This window comes from Pituophis catenifer, unplaced genomic scaffold, assembly GCF_029215685.1.
Source record: "Pituophis catenifer annectens isolate HBS135680 unplaced genomic scaffold, rPitCat1.0.hap2 SCAF_1, whole genome shotgun sequence".
Classification (NCBI taxonomy): Eukaryota; Metazoa; Chordata; class Lepidosauria; order Squamata; family Colubridae; genus Pituophis; species Pituophis catenifer.
In genome coordinates this window covers 249,110,625-249,130,523 of record NW_027256881.1, presented here as the reverse complement: position 1 = coordinate 249,130,523, position 19,899 = coordinate 249,110,625, and the positions used below count along the sequence as shown (strand labels likewise).

The 19,899-nt window shown below is 37.1% G+C and overlaps 1 protein-coding gene across 1 annotated transcript in view; it reads left to right on the top strand.

The window, feature by feature from the left end:
• The first annotated feature begins 240 nt into the window (after positions 1-240).
• Positions 241-19,899, top strand: part of LOC139327572 (receptor-type tyrosine-protein phosphatase eta-like) — a 104,978-nt gene continuing 85,319 nt past the window's right edge. Inside the window, exon 1 of the mRNA XM_070957430.1 lies at positions 241-507. Coding sequence (XP_070813531.1) covers positions 457-507 — 51 coding nt within the window. The 5' untranslated portion in view covers positions 241-456. The remainder of the gene's footprint in view (positions 508-19,899) is intronic.

Sequence of the window (19,899 nt, the reverse complement as noted above, 5' to 3'; positions counted from 1 at the left end):
CCTAATCGGCTGCCAGCAGCAAATGCTGGGGGGGGGGGGGACCAACCCTTTAACTGCCGCCAACGTGGAGCTTAATTTCTGTCCTCTGGAAACGGCAGCGGCGGCGTGGAGGAAGCGATGAATGGTCAGAAAGGGGCGGTGGCTGACTCTTTGCCCTCCCCAGGCGGTTGCCGTGCCGGGGTTTCTGCCTGTTAGTTCGCGTCTCGTCCCTGACTTCTCCCAGCGGCTGTGGGGCGAAGAAAAGGCTGCAGAGAAAGGAGCAAGAGGCGAGGAGAAAGGAGCAAGAGGCGAGCAGCGCGGTTCCTCCGCTTCCCTCCTCCGGGGGCTTTCATTTTTTTATTTTTTATTTTTTTGGCGGGCGGTTTAGGAGACTTTCTGCCATGACTACATAGAAGCTGCGCTGAGTGAGCGCGCATTCCCGAGCTGCTGCTGCCGCCGCTGCTGCTTCTGGGCACCATGAGGGGACTGGCGCAGGTTTTTTTCCTGGTTTTGCTGTACCTCGGCAAGGTAAGGCATTTGGAGGTTGAGGTCCAAAGGAGGGGGTGGTGGTGGTGGTTGGTGTGTGTTTTGTGTGTTGGAAGAAAAGAGGTCAGTCCTCTGCTGGAGAAGTTCTCGGTGGTCTGGCCGTCCCCCGCCCCCCCTCCCCATCTCCCCGCATTCACCTCTGCCGCGGGTGAGGTAGCCCCTCCCCCCTTTCGACAAACTTCGTAAACGCCTCCCGCTTTCAACTTGTTTTAACTTCCTCCTTCCTACCTGTTTACTCCCCCCCTCTCTTTCTCCCCCATCCCCTCCTCGCTGCCATCGTCCTTGTGACACCGGGGTTTTTATATTATTTGTTTTTTTTTCTTTTCCTCCCCAAGCTGGGAAGTGGGAAAAGGTTTCACTTAGTCGCTCGGTTCCGTTCAAGAAAAGGGGAAGCTTCTCGCGCAGGTTTTGCATGATGGACGTGCTGGAGGGGTGGTTTTTTTTGGGGGGGGGTGCACCAGAGGCGTTTGGATAACCCCACCCCCGTCCGTCTTTGTGCAACATTAGGCGCTCTTCGGGTCAATGGGCTTTTTAGGTTTTGCCATCCCAGAATAAGGGCCAGTCTCCCTCTCTGTCTTAGGAAGCGGGCAATGGCAAACCTCTTTTGAAACATTGAAACACCTTGGCAAGAAAACTGTGCAGGGACTGTTCGCCAGAAGTCAAAACCTGCCTGGAAAGTATATACTAACTAGGCGAAGATTTAACTCTGCAGGGACAATTCACCAGTGATTGCGAAAGCCTACTTGGTTGTGGCAGCGTATAATTATGGAATTTGTTTGCATGCATTCCCATGTCATTCATAAATCAAATTTAGTTAAGCATTTTTAGAGGAGACTGTTGGGACTACAGAAATCCGGACAATGCTACACGAGAGCAAAGAGTGAACTGGTTTTGCTCTGTTTATTGGTTGATTTTTGCATTCCAAATATTCTATCTATCCCTAACATTGGAATAAAAGATAAGCGAATGTACAAGGTGTTCAGTTTGTGGTGTGTGGCCTATCTCATCCATGATGCTAAGCCACAGTCACCTCTGTTTTTGGCTACATGTTATGTCACTTGCCACTTGGATTCACAAATCATAGTTTGTAGTAAAAACCACAGAACTGAAAGCAGTGGCTTAAAACTCTGAATGTGAGCACTCTAAAGCATTTTCAAAGTTGTAATTTTCAGTGTGACAGAAAGGTGAAATGGTATGTGAGTGCAAAATGACCAGTTAATAATAATAATAATAAAACACTGTAAAGACCAAGCAGGAGTCCAACTGTGAACAATTTCACATATGGTTCATGGTTTACTGTTTTAATAATTTCCTGTAGTTTATTAATCTTGGTTAAGCTGTGGTTTAACCTTACATGAACCTAGTCCTAGCCTATGCATTCCTGAGGTTGCGAATATGTATTTAAATGTTTATTTTGTGAAGTGATTTGTCAATTTGTCTGAAAAATCATTGTGTCTCTAATCTAATCTGATCTAATCTAATATTTAATCTCAAAGTACACCTGTTAATTGATTTGTTTGGTAAATCTAGTCTTTAATGCTGTGGTTTATATACATACATGTGTGTGTATATGTATGTATGTATGTGTATATATATATATATATATATATATTATATATATGCAAAAAATTAAAATCTCGGGTGTTTTCCCGCGTCATGTTAAATAAGTTAGTTAAAATGTTTAAAATTCTGGTTAAAATCCTAGCTTAAAATCTTCCAAAAATCCTAACCAGAATTTTATATATATATATATATGTCAGTCTTTGGTTATTCGGGTTTTCTCCCACGTAAAATTGGAGGTCTCTTGGCAACATTTCGACGAAGTCTCATTCATCATCTTCAGGCTGGCATTTTCGGCTTCATGCTTCTAGGACCAAAGACCTACATACAAACATCCGCAAAAACCTCAGAAAACAAATATATATATATATATACCTACCTACCTACCTACCTACCTACCTACCTACATATATATACGTCTTTGGTTATTCAGGTTTTCGGGTGCTCCTAGAAGCATGAAGCCGAAAACACTAGTCTGAAGATGACGAATGAGACTTTGTCGAAACGTCGCCAAGACACTTCCAATTTTATGCGGGAGAAAACCCGAATAACCAAAGACCTACATACATACACCCACGAAAACCTCAGAAAACACATATATATACACATATACATATACATATTGTGTATATATATATTCCTCTTTCTACCCCTTCTCACTTTTAAGAACTGTGGAGGTCAACAAAAGAGTTTTTATTTGTATGGGTTATATTTATCAATATTTACCATACCAAAAATTAATATGGACACATTAATGGAATACTTACTAAATGGTCATTATAAATGATATAAATTATCATAAATATTAAACCATTAAATATTAACAAATAACACTTTGTCATGGAAACTATACAACTATTTTGTAACAAAGAGAAAAGTGATCTTTTAATTTTTGGCAAATATCTTCATTTTGATTTTGTGGACCCTAAGAGGATCTTTGAGAGGGGGGGGCTTGGCATCCTTGTACCATACTTTCAGAAATATTCTTTAATTCATTTCAGCTTTAACGGAGTTGGAAGAATGCAGTTTTGCTACCCTTCCTATACTTGCTGAAATATTTGCTTAGTTTTTTTCATTTGCACTGTGTTCTTTTTTATCTACTTGTGGTTTAACGTGCTGATCATAAAGCAAAAGGAGCAAATCTTCCTTCCCTTTTTCCCAAATACATATCCATTTTAATATGAGTTTGCAGAGGAAACAATTATTCTAATATGCTATTACAAAATGAACAGATGGTAGATAGCTGAGATAACCAGTAGAATGGAATAACAAATAACAAATGCTATGTAGCATTAATTCATTGAGGAACTTACAGAAGGGGAAAGTCATGTTGGATCTAGATTAATTTATCTAGAGAAAGATAGTGCATCTCTGCTGTAGTTCAATCTCAGTTATGGAAACTATACCGGCTCTCTAAATCCTTGTAGATTCTTTAAGAACTCCAAATTTTATTAAATACGTAGAATTCTAATGCAAAGGAAGAAGGATTATTTAGTAAACACATAGCTAAAGTGTAATTATATTCACTTTATTTAAATATAAATGTCATCAAATTAAATTGTACACTTTGTCTAGCATTGTAGTGTATTGTTGTGGTTTTTCAAGGACTTGTTTCTAGAGACTAAAGCCATCAAAAACAAAGGCCTGGTTCACATGTTGTACTTAGCTGGGAATTTTACCAAGATTTGCAGAATTATGCTATGCCATAGCTGCTTGAATTTGGTATATAGAATATACTATAATTGTCTAGATTCACACCCAGTGATAAAAATGCTGTGATTTAGGATGAAATTGGTCTTCAGTTTATACAATACATGATCCAGGCCATTGGGAACCCCAGCTTGTGAATACACACATTTTTAAAAGATTGCCTCCTACATGTGATGCATTTGCCAGCAATCTTCCCATAAGAAAGATGTGTAGCTATGCCCAACTAAGGAATACTCTATGAATTAAAAAGGAATTACTGTTTTTTACAATGAGATGGAGAACTTTTGCCTTTTGATACTGCTGAATTACAGCTCTTAGCATCTGTCCCCACTGGGCATGCTGGCAGGGGTTACTGGAAGTTATCATTCAGCTGCATCTGGAGGACTATATGTTCCCCACCCTGGTTAATGATATGGTTGGTCTTTTTCAGGTTTAGTAATATTGGCAGCAACAAACTTTCAAACTATTGTTACTGCAGTTACTAATTTGTAAGATTTATAAAATACTTTGGTCTGAATGGCTCTTAGGAGTTTGCAATTATTTACTTTTGCTGGAGAACTTTAAAAACATGGTGCTTATTATCAGAACTTTTTCCTCATAACATTGGATATATTCGGCAAGGCATTGACACCTTTTTTGCAAATACATATCTGCCCCATTGCTACTGTTATGATACACCTAACTATAAACTGATCATAGAGGCTATGTTTGCAGTACATACTTGGCTAAAACATACTTGGTTGATTGTGTAATTTATAGTAAAATAGAAAACTTGAATTGATTTTAATGATTCTGTTAGCATTTGGGCATACAGCGGATCTCAAACTCTGAGGTCATTCAGTACTAAGGATCTTCTAAAATTATTTAAGATAATCATATCTGCAGACAAATGAACCTGGAAAATTAGGTGTCCTTGTTATCACCTTCCCTTTCAGTATAAACCAGTTCTTCCCTTCCATCCCTCTGGAATTCAGGAGAGGATTGAAGGGGAGGAAATCCTCACCCGCCCTGGGTCTGACTAAATACCGAAAGGGAAACAAAAACTTTGTAGCTCAGCCAAGCTGAAGTGGGTAAGAGAAGGTCACCAGTCAATTCCAGGATTTAAACAAAAATCAACTTTATTAGAGGTATCAAGAACATAGGAGTCCACACATAACAGACAGCCAAAAAACATAAAATACCCCCCCACACACACACACATATACACACACTGAAAGCTTTTAACTACAGCTACATAACTTTCAACCTTACTTGACATAAACTCCCATCCAGGATTCTAGCCAACTTTCTCTCAACTCACTTCCAAACTCTTTCCCCATTTCGACAACCTGAAAGACCCCCCCTTCTTTTCTTCGATTGGCCCTTGTGTTTGGTGACTGTGAGCACATAAGGCTGGCTTGTAATTTAAAGGGCTGACTGTGCCCCCTACGCAACCTAATAGGGGTATAAGTAGTTATGTGTGATCTAAGTATTGTTGAGATCTTTCACTATCAATTATTTCAATATTCCAAAAATATTTGGCACAGGTGCCTTAAATGCCTGCAAATGTAACTGAGAAATGAATAGCTATTTTATTTAATGATCAAATCATTATACATTTGGCATCCTTAGAAGCCAGTGGAAAAATATAATAGGAATGCAAAAAGCATGTATTCTTCTACAGATAAAATTTGCAAATATGAGAAGCCACAGAAGTACAGCACCATTGCATCATCCAAGACTTAAGAACTTTAAACTTTAAGGAACTAACATGGTATTAAATAAAGAGCTAAAAATGCTATTTCTTAATGAGTGGGCTCACACTTTGTATCAAGTCATAATTTAGGATTTGACTTAGCAAGTTGATTGAAAAGAACGGTTAATGTTTTGTAGTCCATGATTTATTGCTTAGCATAAAGCAACATTTTTATGGGTGTGGATTGTACTTTTTATAGTAAAAAAAAGAAACTGGCTGCCGAAGGCCTCAAGGTTACACTAGTGACATCACTGAGGATAAACCAAAATGTTCAGCCGCATTTCAGTGTTGTTACCTGAAGCACTGATGTGTCTCATTGATATAGATTGAAATAGATGCATTCAACTTACCAAAGCATTAACCTTGGGGACTACGGGATGCCTGCCTCTAGCTTAGTATGTTAGTAAATCCAAACAACTGTTTTATTCAGTCAGTCATTGAATGGGACATGAAGCTCATTCTTTCCAGTGCTTATATATAATATTCATAGCAATGCTTTAAGAATACAGTGACCTGATAACTTATGATTTACTGAATAAACTAAATGGTGTCACAGAACTAAGACATAAATGAGGTCTGCAAATCACAATACTTTGCCCAGCCTTCGAAATAATTATGATACAGTGAGATTTATGAACCCAACTATTCACTTCGCTGCAATTCTGCTACCTTCCTCAGTAAGAAGTCAGTTTAAAACTCCAAACTTTGCCATCTCATAGCCAGTAAACACCTTCACCTTCAAAACAAACTGGAAGACTCTCTGAGATTCTGAAATCCGTCACAGAATAATGTGTCAGAGGAAAAGAAAAATGAGGGAGAACAAAGCTTCATGGATACTAGTATGACAAGTAGTATCCCGGCGGTTCAAGGTGGAGTTTGGAGAGTCTCAGTTTGAAAGGGGTTTTGTTCAAACTTCAGCCACAGGTGCTACAAAATAGTTTCTGAATTCCTTCCATTAGAGGGTTGGAGGAGGCAATGAGCAGTAATGCTGTATTCAAGTTCTAATAGTTACCACAGAAAAAGAGGAAGAAGTCATTGCCTGGAGAAGTGAGATAGAGAAACTGTCTGTCAATAATTTGTTTTCTTGTCTTGCAAATGAATAGCAAGGGCAGCATGGAGAAGCAGGCATCAATAAATTGCCCGTGTCACTGAAGAGCATTTGCCTTCCTGTAGATTTTGGAGACAGAATTTAAAAATGAAAAGGAGGTAAATTAGCCATCATCCAGAACAGAATCAGTAATTGAGCAATGGTTACTGTTTCTAGTTGTCTTTCCTAGATTATTGCCATTCCAAGCAAGCAATTTGTAAATGTTTATAGAATATGCTAAAGACACTGTTGCATTATTACTGTTGCAAATTGGTTGAGGTGCCATTGCAAATATGGTTAATCCTCAAATTATGATGGTAATGGAGCCTGCCCATTATAATTGTAAGTCATAATGTCAAATGGGTTGATCATGTGACCCATATTTTACGATGTTTTTTGTGGCAGTCATATTGTAAACGAGGCAGCTGTAAGTGCAAATGCTACGGTTGTTAAGTGAACCCATTGTTTGCTATGACCTGTTTTGCTGAAAACACAGAAGTGATGGTTTTCTGCAAAACTTCCATAAAATGTGGTCATGTGACCACAGGACACTTCAAACCACCATAAATAGAGTGATGTTGCTAAGTACCTGAAGTGTGGTCACATGACTGAGGAGGTGATCACTGGAATTTCAGGTCTGACTCCATTTTCAGATAGGTTGTAACTTTGACTGTAAGTTTGACTATAGTGATAGTTAAGTCCTGGGAATGGGGATGAATCTTCATGGGTTGGCAGTGGTGTATGATAAAGCACTTCAGCCTTGCAAGTTATGTGGACTGCACCAAATTAATTTCTGAATTCAGGTTAATTTTCATTTCAAGGAATTGTGTAAGACTCAATGAAGTGCAGTTTGTTTTCTTTCTAATGTATTGTGCAATCCTACTATTATAGTTAGTAAATTGTGTTTTATGGCTTAAAAGTTAATTCACTAATTCATAATTTACAAATCACAGAAACCTAAAGCAAGATTCTTTGTTTTCTTCTTTTAAGGAAAAAAAAATCATTTAGGGTTCTGCAAGAGAGTTTCTGTGGGAGACTAAGGGAGAAAAACTAAAATGCAGTCAATTTTCTATCACTTGAGTTCTTCTGCCTCTTGATCTGAGACTATGGTGTTTTGTTTTTTTTTAAGTAGCAGTTTCAGTGAAACTGAAACTTTTTGAGAATCCTTGCTTAAAGCAATTTGTGAACCTAGCAGTTAACTTGACAGAGGAGGAGGGAAAGTAATAGTTTATGAAGGTAGATCAGAGTTCTTTATAAAGAAGGTTACATTGCCATGTGGAGGTGGGATAGGTTACTTTCCCAAAGTAATCAGCAGCTTCTTTTAGTTGGTGTATTTATTTATATTAGATATTATATTAACTATTTGTGCTTTACAGATAGTCCTTGACTTACAACAGTTCATTTAGTAATTCTTCGAAATTATAACAGCACTGAAAAAAATTACTTATGTAAATATTTTTCACAATTACAACTGTTGCAGTATTCCCATGGTCATGTTATCAAAATTCAGACCCCCTTGGAAACGGGTTCATATTTGTGGTGGTTGCAGTGTTCTGGGGTCACGTGATCCCCTTTTGCGACTTTCTGTCAAGCAAAGTCAATGGGGAAGCTGGATTCACTTAACAACAATGTTACTAAATTAACAACTGCAGTGATTCATTTAACAACTGTGGCCAGAAAGGTCGTAAAATGGGATAAAGCTCACTTAACAATTGTCTTGCTCAGCAACATAAATTTTGGTCTCAATTGTGGTTGTACCTATTTATATTAAGTATTGATTTAGACAGTGCTGTACTCATCTAGATGGACTAGGGTTTGAACTAACTTAGTTCACACAATATGCTACACCAAAACTAAACACATTGTGCCTTAGGGCTGTGGCAGTAAACCTAAGACATGTGTCACATGTGATGTTCCGTGTCATTTTTGGTGACATGTCAGGCCTGCAGACCCTTTGGAGAAAGCCCTGCCCTCAGATGGCTTCTAGAGCCTCCCAAAAGCATGCAAGAACAGGGCAGGCTTTCCCTCTGTTTTTGGAGACTGCAAGGCTACACAAGAGCATTTTCCAAACTTTCTAGGCCTCGTTTGACCTGGAGCTGCTTTGGATGGGCATTTTGAAAAATATTGTTATTAAATACATTAAAATTATTGATTATTCTGTTATAAATTGTTTCTCTCTTGACCTGGGGGCACATCTTCCCCCAGTGACACACCAGCAGAATCAAGATAGGCAGGGGTTCTCCATCACTGGTTTAGTGTAATAATCCCAGCAGGAATTGTTCAGTGTACCGTTACCTATAGGAAAATGTCAATCCACTTAAACCCAGATTATTTTTTTAATGTTACAAAGAATCAGTGCGGACAAGGCAAACTGTCTTCCTGGGGTATAAAGGTGAAAAAAAAATCCCGCATTATCTGAAGTGAATCTCTCTTTCTACTGGCCAGCACTAAATATAACTTCTAAGTGCAGTAGAAAGAGAAATTAAGCATTGTGATGTGGTATTCTTTATAATATTTTAATAATATACATAGGCAGTTACCTAGTTTAAGAACAAGTTCCATTTCAAATTCAGACTTTTAATTCGAATTTGTAAGTCGGACCTCATCTCTCTGAACAGACTTGTTGTTAGTTGCGAAGTCGTGTCCAACCCATCGTGACTCCATGGACAATGGTCCTCCAAGCCTTCTTGTCCTCTACCATCCTCTGGAGTCCATTTAAACTTAACGCCTACTGCTTCAGTGACTCCATCCAGCCACCTCATTCTCCAGCACCATAGTTCAAAGGCCTCAATTCTTTGGCGCTCAGCCTTTCTTATGGTCCAACTTTCACAGCCATACATTGCAACTTGGAAAACCATACCCTTGACTATTCGCACTTTTGTTGGCAGGGTGATGCTTTTTAGTAAGCTATCTAGATTTGCCATAGCTTTCTTCCCCAGTGAACAGACTATTACTAAAAATGGTGGATGGCATTCTCCTTCCTTGAGCCACTGAAAACGATCTGTATATTAAAAATATGCAATTTCAGCAGTTCATTAAAAACACCGTACGGCTTCAGCAGTTCATTGGCTGGATTCCATTTTAGAGTAATTGGCAAACCTGGTTGTCCTTGAGTTTGACAATTGTAACCATGGGATCGCTTGTAGATAAATTCCAAGGTGAGTTTTATGCACGGCTGTCAGTATTTATCTCTCAATTATACTTAATGCAAACAGCTAGCTGTTAAGAGAATTTTTTTTATGTTAGAGAAGGGAATAACTGAGTTATAGATCTGTTGATGTATAGTATGATTTGTAGCTGAAGAATGCTGGCTTTATATCTAGCAAACAAAATGTTGCTGCTTCCAAAAATAGTGCATGCAACATATGGACAGTTTAAGGCCAGAAAAAGTAATCTACATTTTTTTCTTGCTGCTCAGTCAAGATCTGCTAATTGTTGACAATGCTGAAGGAAGAAATAAAGAATTGAGGACTAGTTCCAACTTAAGTATTGTTAATCAATGTCTCTTCACTTCAATATAAGAAATTTCTAACTACAACACTTAGCAAATAAATCATAACAGATTAATATTTTACATTCAGAGTAGCAATAGCTCTTCAGCCTGTGGAATATGATTCATTTTTTTCAAGCAGCTCAGATAATTTTACAACTCAGAGAAGTAAAAACAAAAATCCTTGGAATTCTTGGCTTTTGTGAAGTGCACGTACAGTATGCCAGTTCCTATATCCTGATGCTCCATTTAGGATTTGTATTTAACCACTAGTGAAAAATAATTTCGGGTAAATTGATGCTACTTACCTCTTTCCCCAGAGAGTATAAAACACCCTTCTAATTTCATATTCAACTGCTTCATATCCTCACACATCCATAAGGTGTTTTGTACCTTTTGTTTGTTTGTTTCCAAATTACTTTTGTCAGATTGTCACAGTAGTGTTACGACTTTCAAATTTCTGCAAGCGTTTTCTTAAAAAATTCTTCCTTGCCATTGTTTAGGAATTTATTTTGGAACAAATTAAGGAGTTTTAACTAGAGACAACTTGTTCTTAGATTTACACATATTTGTGAATTAACTAGAAACTTACTTACCAAAAGGAGGACCATAATCATTCTCTGAACCCTTGCTTTTCTGTACCTTTTCTGCGCCATACCTATGAAAACTGAGCAGTTGTCTAATTTGCAACAGGTTGTTGGCAGATGACAAAGGATAATGACAAAAATTAATGGCACAGGATCAGCTGGCTTTGGTAAATGAAATATGCATGCTTGGTGGATACAGCCTTGCTGTAATGGAGATGAATAGACTACAGAAAAAAATTGCTTTTTCAGTCATTATGGATTAGAATTTTCAATTGGGTGATATAGACATGGAGTGAAAAACTGCAAATAGAGGCATTGGACATGTTGCAAGATGCATTTAAAGTAGAAGTACTATTAAACGGATTATCTGAAGTATCTTGTATTAGAACTATAGAGATGTAGTGATATGGGCCTGAGGTCCCACAGTTACTGTTTTACAGATTCTTACTCCAAAAAATACTATAGTTTCTTAGGCTGCATATTGCAGTAATTAATAAGAAAACAATTGGGCTAAATAAAGCCGCCTTTTTCTAATTTCATTTTCAGTATTTATTTTTTAAATTTGCAGTGAAAGCTTCATTTTCCTTCTGTTTTTTCCTCTTTGTATTGGCTAAGCCAGTCTCCTTAAAGAAACAAATTCTTAGCTTCAACATGGGTTCCAGCTGCTCAGAAAATTAGCAGCCAAGTTGCTTTGGGAGATTCTGCCTCTCTTGAATGGTAAAAGATGACTGTTTTCCTCTCCCTCCTCACTTTAAGTGGTGTGAAAGCGTCTGGTTATACTGCATTGCTCACTTTATGTTGGGCAGTGATAAATGAGCAGCAGGAACACGAACAGAGAATTTGGTCAGTAAAAGCTGTTCTAGTTGGCAGGTTGGCACTTCTCACTGCAGCCAATACCACTGTCGGTCTTGTTATTTACATTGGCTGGCCTAATCTGTGCTCTGTCCAAACCCCCTTTGATTGTACTAGATAGTTTTTGCAATTAGATGAGACTGGGAAAGCGATAGGAACATATACGACTAAATGAGTATCTATCCAACAGATCATATATGTCAGACAATTCAGTGGGTAAATGCTTAATTCCTATTCCATATTGTGGCAGCTTACACTCTTAACTATAATTCAGTTTATTTTATTGAATGATTCGTTTTGTATCTGTTATTGATTAATCTTCACATTAAAATCTCTTGGCCTCTGGGTTACCTAACTATAAACGAGAACCGTGTATGTTTTGTTTAGTGTATGCTGAATACTTAATGACACTTTTGGTGACTGGGTATTCATTGTTTAAAAAGACTTTGCTCTTACCTTAACCTTAGTGCGTAAACCAGGCCATCGACCCATTCCAATAAACTGGGATGTTTTAAAAATCATGGTTTTATGTGATACAACTTAGCTTATCTGTTTGGAGAACCATGCAGTTGGAAGCTCAAACCACTATGTAAAGTGTAATTACTGTCATCAAGCCTTTGATTAAATACCTCTGGCATAGAAGCCCATGTTCCAATAGAGGCAACAGTCCATGGACAATCAATGTAAAAAAAAAAAAGAAAAATCTCCAAATGCTTGTCTGAAAACCATTTCCCTGAAATTTCCATTTGTTGGTTCCAGTTCTGTTCTCTAGAAAAACTATTTTATTTTTATTTTTATTTATTTTTATAATTTAATTTAATTTAATTTAATTTATTAATTTAGTTTTTAGTTTAGTTTAGTTTAGTTTATTATTTTATTGCCTTCAATTTGTGGCAGAATAGGAATCTTCATATTGACTACCTTGATCCCACCAGGTTAATCTCTGTTTAAGAAGCAAATGTGGTTTTTTTGGGGGACTGTTATCTTTAATTTTAGCACGAGAGCCTCTGGCCCAGAAACAGTAGCATGATTCATTTTATACTCTTGAGCATAATAAGATAATCCTTTGAATTAATAACCAACTTCAATGTAGCTGGAGATTTTTTTTACCAGGTTCTTAATTATCTGTGATTTCGTTTTCATTTTGCTTAGTCATGATTCTTAATATGTGATAAGCCCTGGGATTCTTATCAGTTAATAAGGCTTCTGCATAGTTCTCATGTGGTTACATGTTTATCATGAAAAGTACAGTAATCTCTGTTCACAATATTATAGTAAGCCATAACATGGTTTACTGATTTTGGCTTAGTGAATCCCACCAATATACTTCATTCAACAAACTTACCATGCTTTGTGAACCTAGATTTTTTATAATGATATTGAGTAGAAAAAAATTATCTCCAACTTATTAAAAACTTTATGGCTTCAGTAGGAAAATGTGCTTTCCCTGCTGTTTCATCATGGATTTCAAATTTAACAATTCAAAGTATGTAACCCTTCTGAAAAAAAATAGCTGTGTGAATTATTTCTAATTGCTTCATTATAATTCAGGATGTCTTTTATTTCTTAAATCTGACAGAACGTTACCTTAAATTTACTCATGTGTATGATGAAAAGTTGTGTATTACATTTATTTCTCTCTCTGTGTGTGTGTGTATAAAATAAAAATTAAATTAAATAAATTTCATGAATGGTATAATAGTCAATGTGATATAGACCAACCATTAAGAATTAGTAGGAATATTTTTATATTCCTACTAATTTTATTATTAGTATCGTTTAGTATTAGTAGTATCGTATTAGTAATGATACTAATATCGTTATCAAAAAAAATTACCTTATTTTGGGTCTATGGGAGCATAATAAACTTATCTGCATAAACAAAAACCAGGAAGTAATGCAAAGTGGAGTAAATAGAACTAATGATAGGAAGATTTTTAAATTTAGTCTGTTTAGATTTGCATACCAGTGTTTCTGTCAGCGGAATAAGCCATAGATAATTGGTTTAAGCTAAACCACATCACACTAATCAAAACTAAGCCACAGTATGGTTTAATATAATGGAATTATTGCATCATTTTCTTGTGCCCTATTTGTACATGTCAGGAAAGGAAGTAATTGTACAAGTATAGGACCAAGCCCTCTCAATTTTTTTCTGTAGCTAGAGGTTTGGATAGATTAAATTCATAACATTCTTGCATCATTATGTTGGAGCCAGGAAACGTACTAAACAAAATTGAATTCACAGTTACATTAATTTGCTATTAGAATTTAGCTTATTTTATCACCAGTTCCTGATGCGAATATAGTAAGTGAGGAATCTGCTGAATCAAAGCAGAAGTCTGATTGGTTGCTTCTTGCAATGTCTGTGATGAAAGGAGACATTGTTTGTGCTCAAGGCTGAGGTAGTGCCCTCCTGAATGCTCATCAGTAACAGTAACAGAGTTGAAGGGTCCTTGGAGGTCATCTAGTCAAACCCCTTGCTCACGCAGGAGACCTGTACTAGGGATTCGAACTGCTGACCTTTCTGATCAACAAGCTCAGTGTCTTAGCCACTGAGCCATCAAAAGTGCCTCACCTAAAACTCAGAAAAGAGAGGAAGCTTTCTGACTGCTTACCGTAGTTTTGAGGAAAAAAAAGATAATACAACAAAAATATTCACAATAGGGAATGTTCAAAATACAGGTGAGTTCTTGTAGTTTATAAAAGTGGGAATTCTGACCCAAGAAGTCAATCTTCACCTCAGCTCTGACTTTATAAAAATCTTAGGAAAGCTTCTACTTCGGCTTCCAACTTCTGCCATATGAAGTCAATGACAACAGTTACAAAACTTTTGTTGGGATTACTAATATCTTTAAATATTCCAAAAATGCTGCAACTATTTATATGTTGCTACCAAAATAGCTTGTAGTAATTAAAAAATGAAAGCCAGTTTGATGTACTGGTTAAGGTATCGGACTAAAAACCGTGGGACTGTTAGATTTAGTCCTTGGGCACAAAAGCCCGGTGACCTTGGGCCAGTCACTCACTCTCAGCCCTAGGAAGAAGGCAAGGTCAAACCACTTTCAAAATCTTGCCAAGAAAAATTAAGAGAGTAGTCCAGGGAGTCAACAATGACTCAAAAGCATACACAAACTCAAAAATAGTCACACACTGTGAAATCTTAAGGGAACACAGTACATACCATCTCTCTCTCTTTCTCTCTCTCTCTCTGTTTCAAATATAAATCTAAGGAAGAAAAGTATTGTCATAAGTGTCTGGAAGAATCTTAAATAATCATTTGCATATTAAAGCCACATATGTATTTTCATAGTCACCTTCAGTCTGCCAATTATTATAGCTTCTGAGACAGTCCTGAGTTGTAATTTTTCCCCACTTAATAAGATGTATGATAGTTTAACTCCGAGGTCTTCAAACTTGGTAGCTTTAAGACTTGTGGACTTCAACTCCCAGAATTGATGGCTGGCTGGAGAATTCTGGGAGTTGAAGTCCACAAGTCTTAAAGCTGCCAAGTTTGAAGACCTCTGGTTTAACTGGTTGGTGTTTACCTTCATTATTCAATTAATTCACATTCTTTACACATATCTAGGGAACAGTTTCCTGTTTAAAGTGAAATAGGGCGTCTTTGGGTCACTGCTGATAAGCTGCTATCGTCTTGGATATTTCAGTAGTGGGAAGAATGTTCTGGCCTTTTTCAGTTCTTACCAAGTCCTGCTTTATTGATGGCAAAAAGAATTTCCTTAACATTTGAATAGCTCCATGTTCACTAAAGAAACTGCTGCATGTGTTTGCTCTGTAAGCGAGTGCCAGGAGATCTCCCCTTTCTCATTCTTTCTCCTAATCTCCCTCTGGGTGATTCCTTGAATTCTTAATGCTATACAACCTAACAAAAGACTTTGGAGTAAGCATGTTGAATATAACTCTGGTCCTCAGGTTTTTCACAGACTAAAGTTCAAAGGATTTTTTGGTAGCTGATAATTGTGGAGAAAGTATGGCGGGAAAAGGTATATGCTTGCTGCTTCCTCAAGTGATTTTTTAAAAATTCTTGTTGTTTTACTAAACAAAAAGAGCCCCAAAAGAATATGTTATATTATAAAAGGAGGGTGGGGGGGGGGGAAGAAAGCTAAAAAAAGAAACAATACCGGGCATATAATCACAATTATAGATGTATATATGAAGTTGTACAGTAAACATTTCAGTGAGTAGAGGACATAATTTGTTACAATCATCCATATCTAATACATTTTGATAAATTATTGATTTGTAAATTGCTGGTGGCATCAGTTCTGCAGACACTGAATAAATTGGAGTTTTGTATTTATATTTCAAATGCTATTGAATTTCTATTCTGTCTTGTTCTTTTTTTTCTTCTTATCTCACATTGTACCCCACCTGCTCTAGAGCTCACAATAGGATCCATGAGGGCTTCCCCTAATTGATTTGATCTGTACAATAATAACCTTGTGAATTAAGTTGAACTGGAAGAAAGTAACTAAGCTACTGTTTCCCAGTCCAGTATCTGATCGAACTGCACTATTGACTGAGAACTTCACCTTGACTCTACCTATTTCTATTCTAACACCGTAATCATTCCATTAGCTTATGTACTGTAGCAGAATTGTAACTGATGTGGAAAAAATGGAAGAAATATTGTGAACAGAGGTTTACAACTTGTAGTTCATAGGTGAAGTGTTATTCAAGATCTTTATGATGATTCAGATAGTCATAATAGGAATTCATACATATTAAATTTTAGATAAAATGACACTGGTCGAAAATCTTGACAAATTAAAAAACTGGGCCAAACCAACAATATATAGAGATATTAGATGATGATAAAACATCAGCTAGCAACATGATGTGGCTGCTAAAAGAAACAGTGGTAGCCTTAAGACGCAATATCAAATGAACAATGTCCAGATCACAGGAACTGATAAGTGTACAGGTAGTCCTCAACTTATGACCAACATTGAGCCCAAAATTTCTGTTGTTAAGTAAGACGTTACTTTTTTTAGTTTTGCCCCATTTTACGACCTTTCTTGCCACAGGTATTAAGTAAATCACTGCAGTGGATAAGTTAGTAACCTGGTTATTACATGAATCTGGCTTCCCCATTGATTTTGCTTGTCAGAAGGTCGCAAAAGGTGATCCTGGGACACAGCAACGGTCATAAATATGAATCAGTTGCCAAGTGTCTGAATTTTGATCATATGATAATGGGGATGCTGCAAAAATCGTAACTGTGAAAAATGGTCATAAGTAACATTTTTCAGTGCTATAACATTGAAGGGTCACTAAATGAACTGTTGTATGTCAAGGACTACCTGTATTCTATTATGTTTGAGTCTACAGGTAGTCCTCAATTTAAAACCATTCATTTAGTGACTGTTTTTCAATGGTATTGAAAAAAGTGATTTTTGATTGGTCCTGACACAACTGCCATAGCACTTCCATGGTCAGGTGACCAAAATTCAGGCCCTTGGCAACAGGTTCAGATTTATGATGGTTACAGCACCGTGGAATCATCTGATCATCATTTGCAACTTCCTAGGCAGCTTCTGACAAGCAAAGCCAGTGGGGGAAGCTGGATTCACTTAACAACTGCATGATTCACTTAAGAACTAAAGCAAAAATGTCCATAAAATTGAATGTGGCTCACTTAACAACCGCCTTGCTTAGCTGTGGAAATTATGGTCCCAGTTGCATTAACTTGAGAATTACCTGTAAACATAATGCCTCCTGGTGACCACATGAACCAAATCCATGGAATTTTTGGTAGTATTTTCAGAACTGGTTTGCCATTGCCTCCTTCCTAGGGCTGAGAGTGAGTGACTGGCCCAAAGTCACCTGTCTGGGTTTGTGCCTAAGGCAGGACTAGAATTCATGGTCAACTGGTTTCTAACCAGCTGGTGCCTTTAATCACTTCATCAAATTAATTCTGACTTCTGGAATGCTGCATTGATATAGAGTGCCTCAAAGACAGCAGCAACTGAAATATATTTAGGCAGATAATGATAAGGTTGGTGAAGCTTCTGGATATCAGATCTTGTAACAAAATTTCCTGGGCTCAAAATGATTTCACAGAGTCATAATTTCCTTGGCAGTAATATAAAAGTGTTCAGAGCACCTATATGACAGAGAGATGATAGATTAGATAGATAGATAGATAGATAGATAGATAGATAGATAGATAGATAGATAGATAGATAGATGATGGATGGTTTGCAATTGTTGCCTCAATTTATCAGGCTTGTTTAAAGCCATGGTATGGCTCTTATGATCTCCTATAAAAATATTGAGCAGACCAAACTCTGCTTGTTTTTTTCATTTGGGAAGATTCATTTGTTCCAATGTAATATGCTGCTTAGTAGATTTCAAAAAGTAGAGACTCCATCAGCAGCTAGGCTGTTGGTAGCGCAATATTGGAAGAAGGACTCTTTGCCTACTATTGAAGAGTGGATATTGAAAGTAACGAACCTAGCAGAAATGGCGAAAATCTCAGCGTACTTGAAGGACTATACACAAGAAAGATACGTATCGGAATGGAGAAGATGGATTGATTATATTCAAAATAAGTATCAGACAAGAAAATATCAAATAGTTTATGAATGAACGTTAAGTATTAGAAGTATTATGTTATCTATAGTGGAGTTAAGGTTTCAGGGGGGGAGTTAGTAGTCTGAGGATAAATTAATCTAGTTTATGATTGTTAAATGAAATACCTTGTATTTTGCTCTGGGAAGTCTGGGGGGGAGGGTGGGATGAGGAGAGGGAAAGGGTGGGGGGATCATGGAGGGGAAGAAAATTCTTGGTTTTTTTTGTAAAACTTTTCAATAAAAAAAAAGTAGAGACTCCCTGCCTCTCTGTATTTGTAACCATTTTCTGTTTTTGTTCAGAACTTCTGATTCTATTGAGTCAGTTTGATATAATCTATAGAATGACTTGTATAATATTGTTTTGCCTTGCACACAAAAGCAGAATTATTCAGTAAAACAAAAGCACGCTGGGATATTTACTTTGATTTCCAAATTAGTTGGAAATAACTTCTTTTAACTTAAGCAAACATGAATTTATGATATCAAACAGCAGAGCTTCTAGAGGTGAATCAATGTTGTTTGTCTTGTTAGCAAGAGGATGCTGGTTTCTTTGCTTAACCACTAGCTCTGCTGTGAAGTTTATTTCATCTCAAATGTGCAATATCATTTAGGGATGGACCGGATTCATATCTATCAAAAGATACTTGTATAACTACAAGTAATCCTCACTTACTGAACAGTCATTCAGCAATTATTCAAAGTTACAGCAATGCTGAAAAAAGGAGACTTATTGATCGGTCCTTGAATTTGGACCATTGGGACATCCCCACTGTCAGATGAGTGTGAGCCAGCCACACATTTGCAATTATCACAGCGTCCTGTGATCAATCAATCACATGATCATCATTTTCAGCCTTCACAGTCGGTTCCAGAAGCCAAAAGGAAGTAGCAAGCTGTGGATCGTGGAACTGACATTGTAAATTGGTATGGTCATGTGACATTTTACTTAACGACTGTGCCACTTACCAATAAAGGTGCTGGTCCCAATTGCCATCAGTAAATGAGGACTATGTATTTGTACTAAAGTAAAGGAATATTATTTTAACGGGACCAGGACAATACCTCGGAAGAAGTGAACTTCTCTACTATGCAAAACTTAACTGACAATGCACTTCAATGCCTCCTATGGTCATTAATGCTTCATGATGGCCAAGTTGTTGATTCTCCCAGAAAATAATATGATTCTATAATAATATAACAATAATTATAGATTCTAATTTGAAGACTTGAGATAAATGTTTGTTTATCCTTGTAAAAACTAGATAGTGGAGAGTGATGCGCGTGAGTTTTGGTTAAATGCCTCAATTTGCTTTGCTCTCAAGAGCATGTACTACAGGCTTCTCAGGCTCCAGATGTGTTGGAATTGCAACTCCCAGAATTTTCAGTCAAATGGGTTGAAAGGCGATCTGGGAGTTGAATTCACTACATTTAACTCTCCTTTGGATTAAGCTCAATTACTGATGACTTCATGATCATATCCAAATAGTTTTCTTGGAAACATTAAAAAGTGGTTTGCAATTGCCACTTTTGGGGATGCTTTTTCAATTACCCAGCTGAGGCCATAATATTTCCTATTGGGTCTCCCATCAAAGTTTTAACCAGGTCCAACTCTGCTTAGCTTCCAGGCCTGGGCAAGGTCAGCCAAGTGCTATCATCTGCTGGGACATGTATAGTTTAGCTTATTTTTTTCTGGCTGGAATTAGTGCTGTCCTTGTGTTTTTCATTTGTTTGGTACTGCAGTTCAGTTCGTCTTTGAA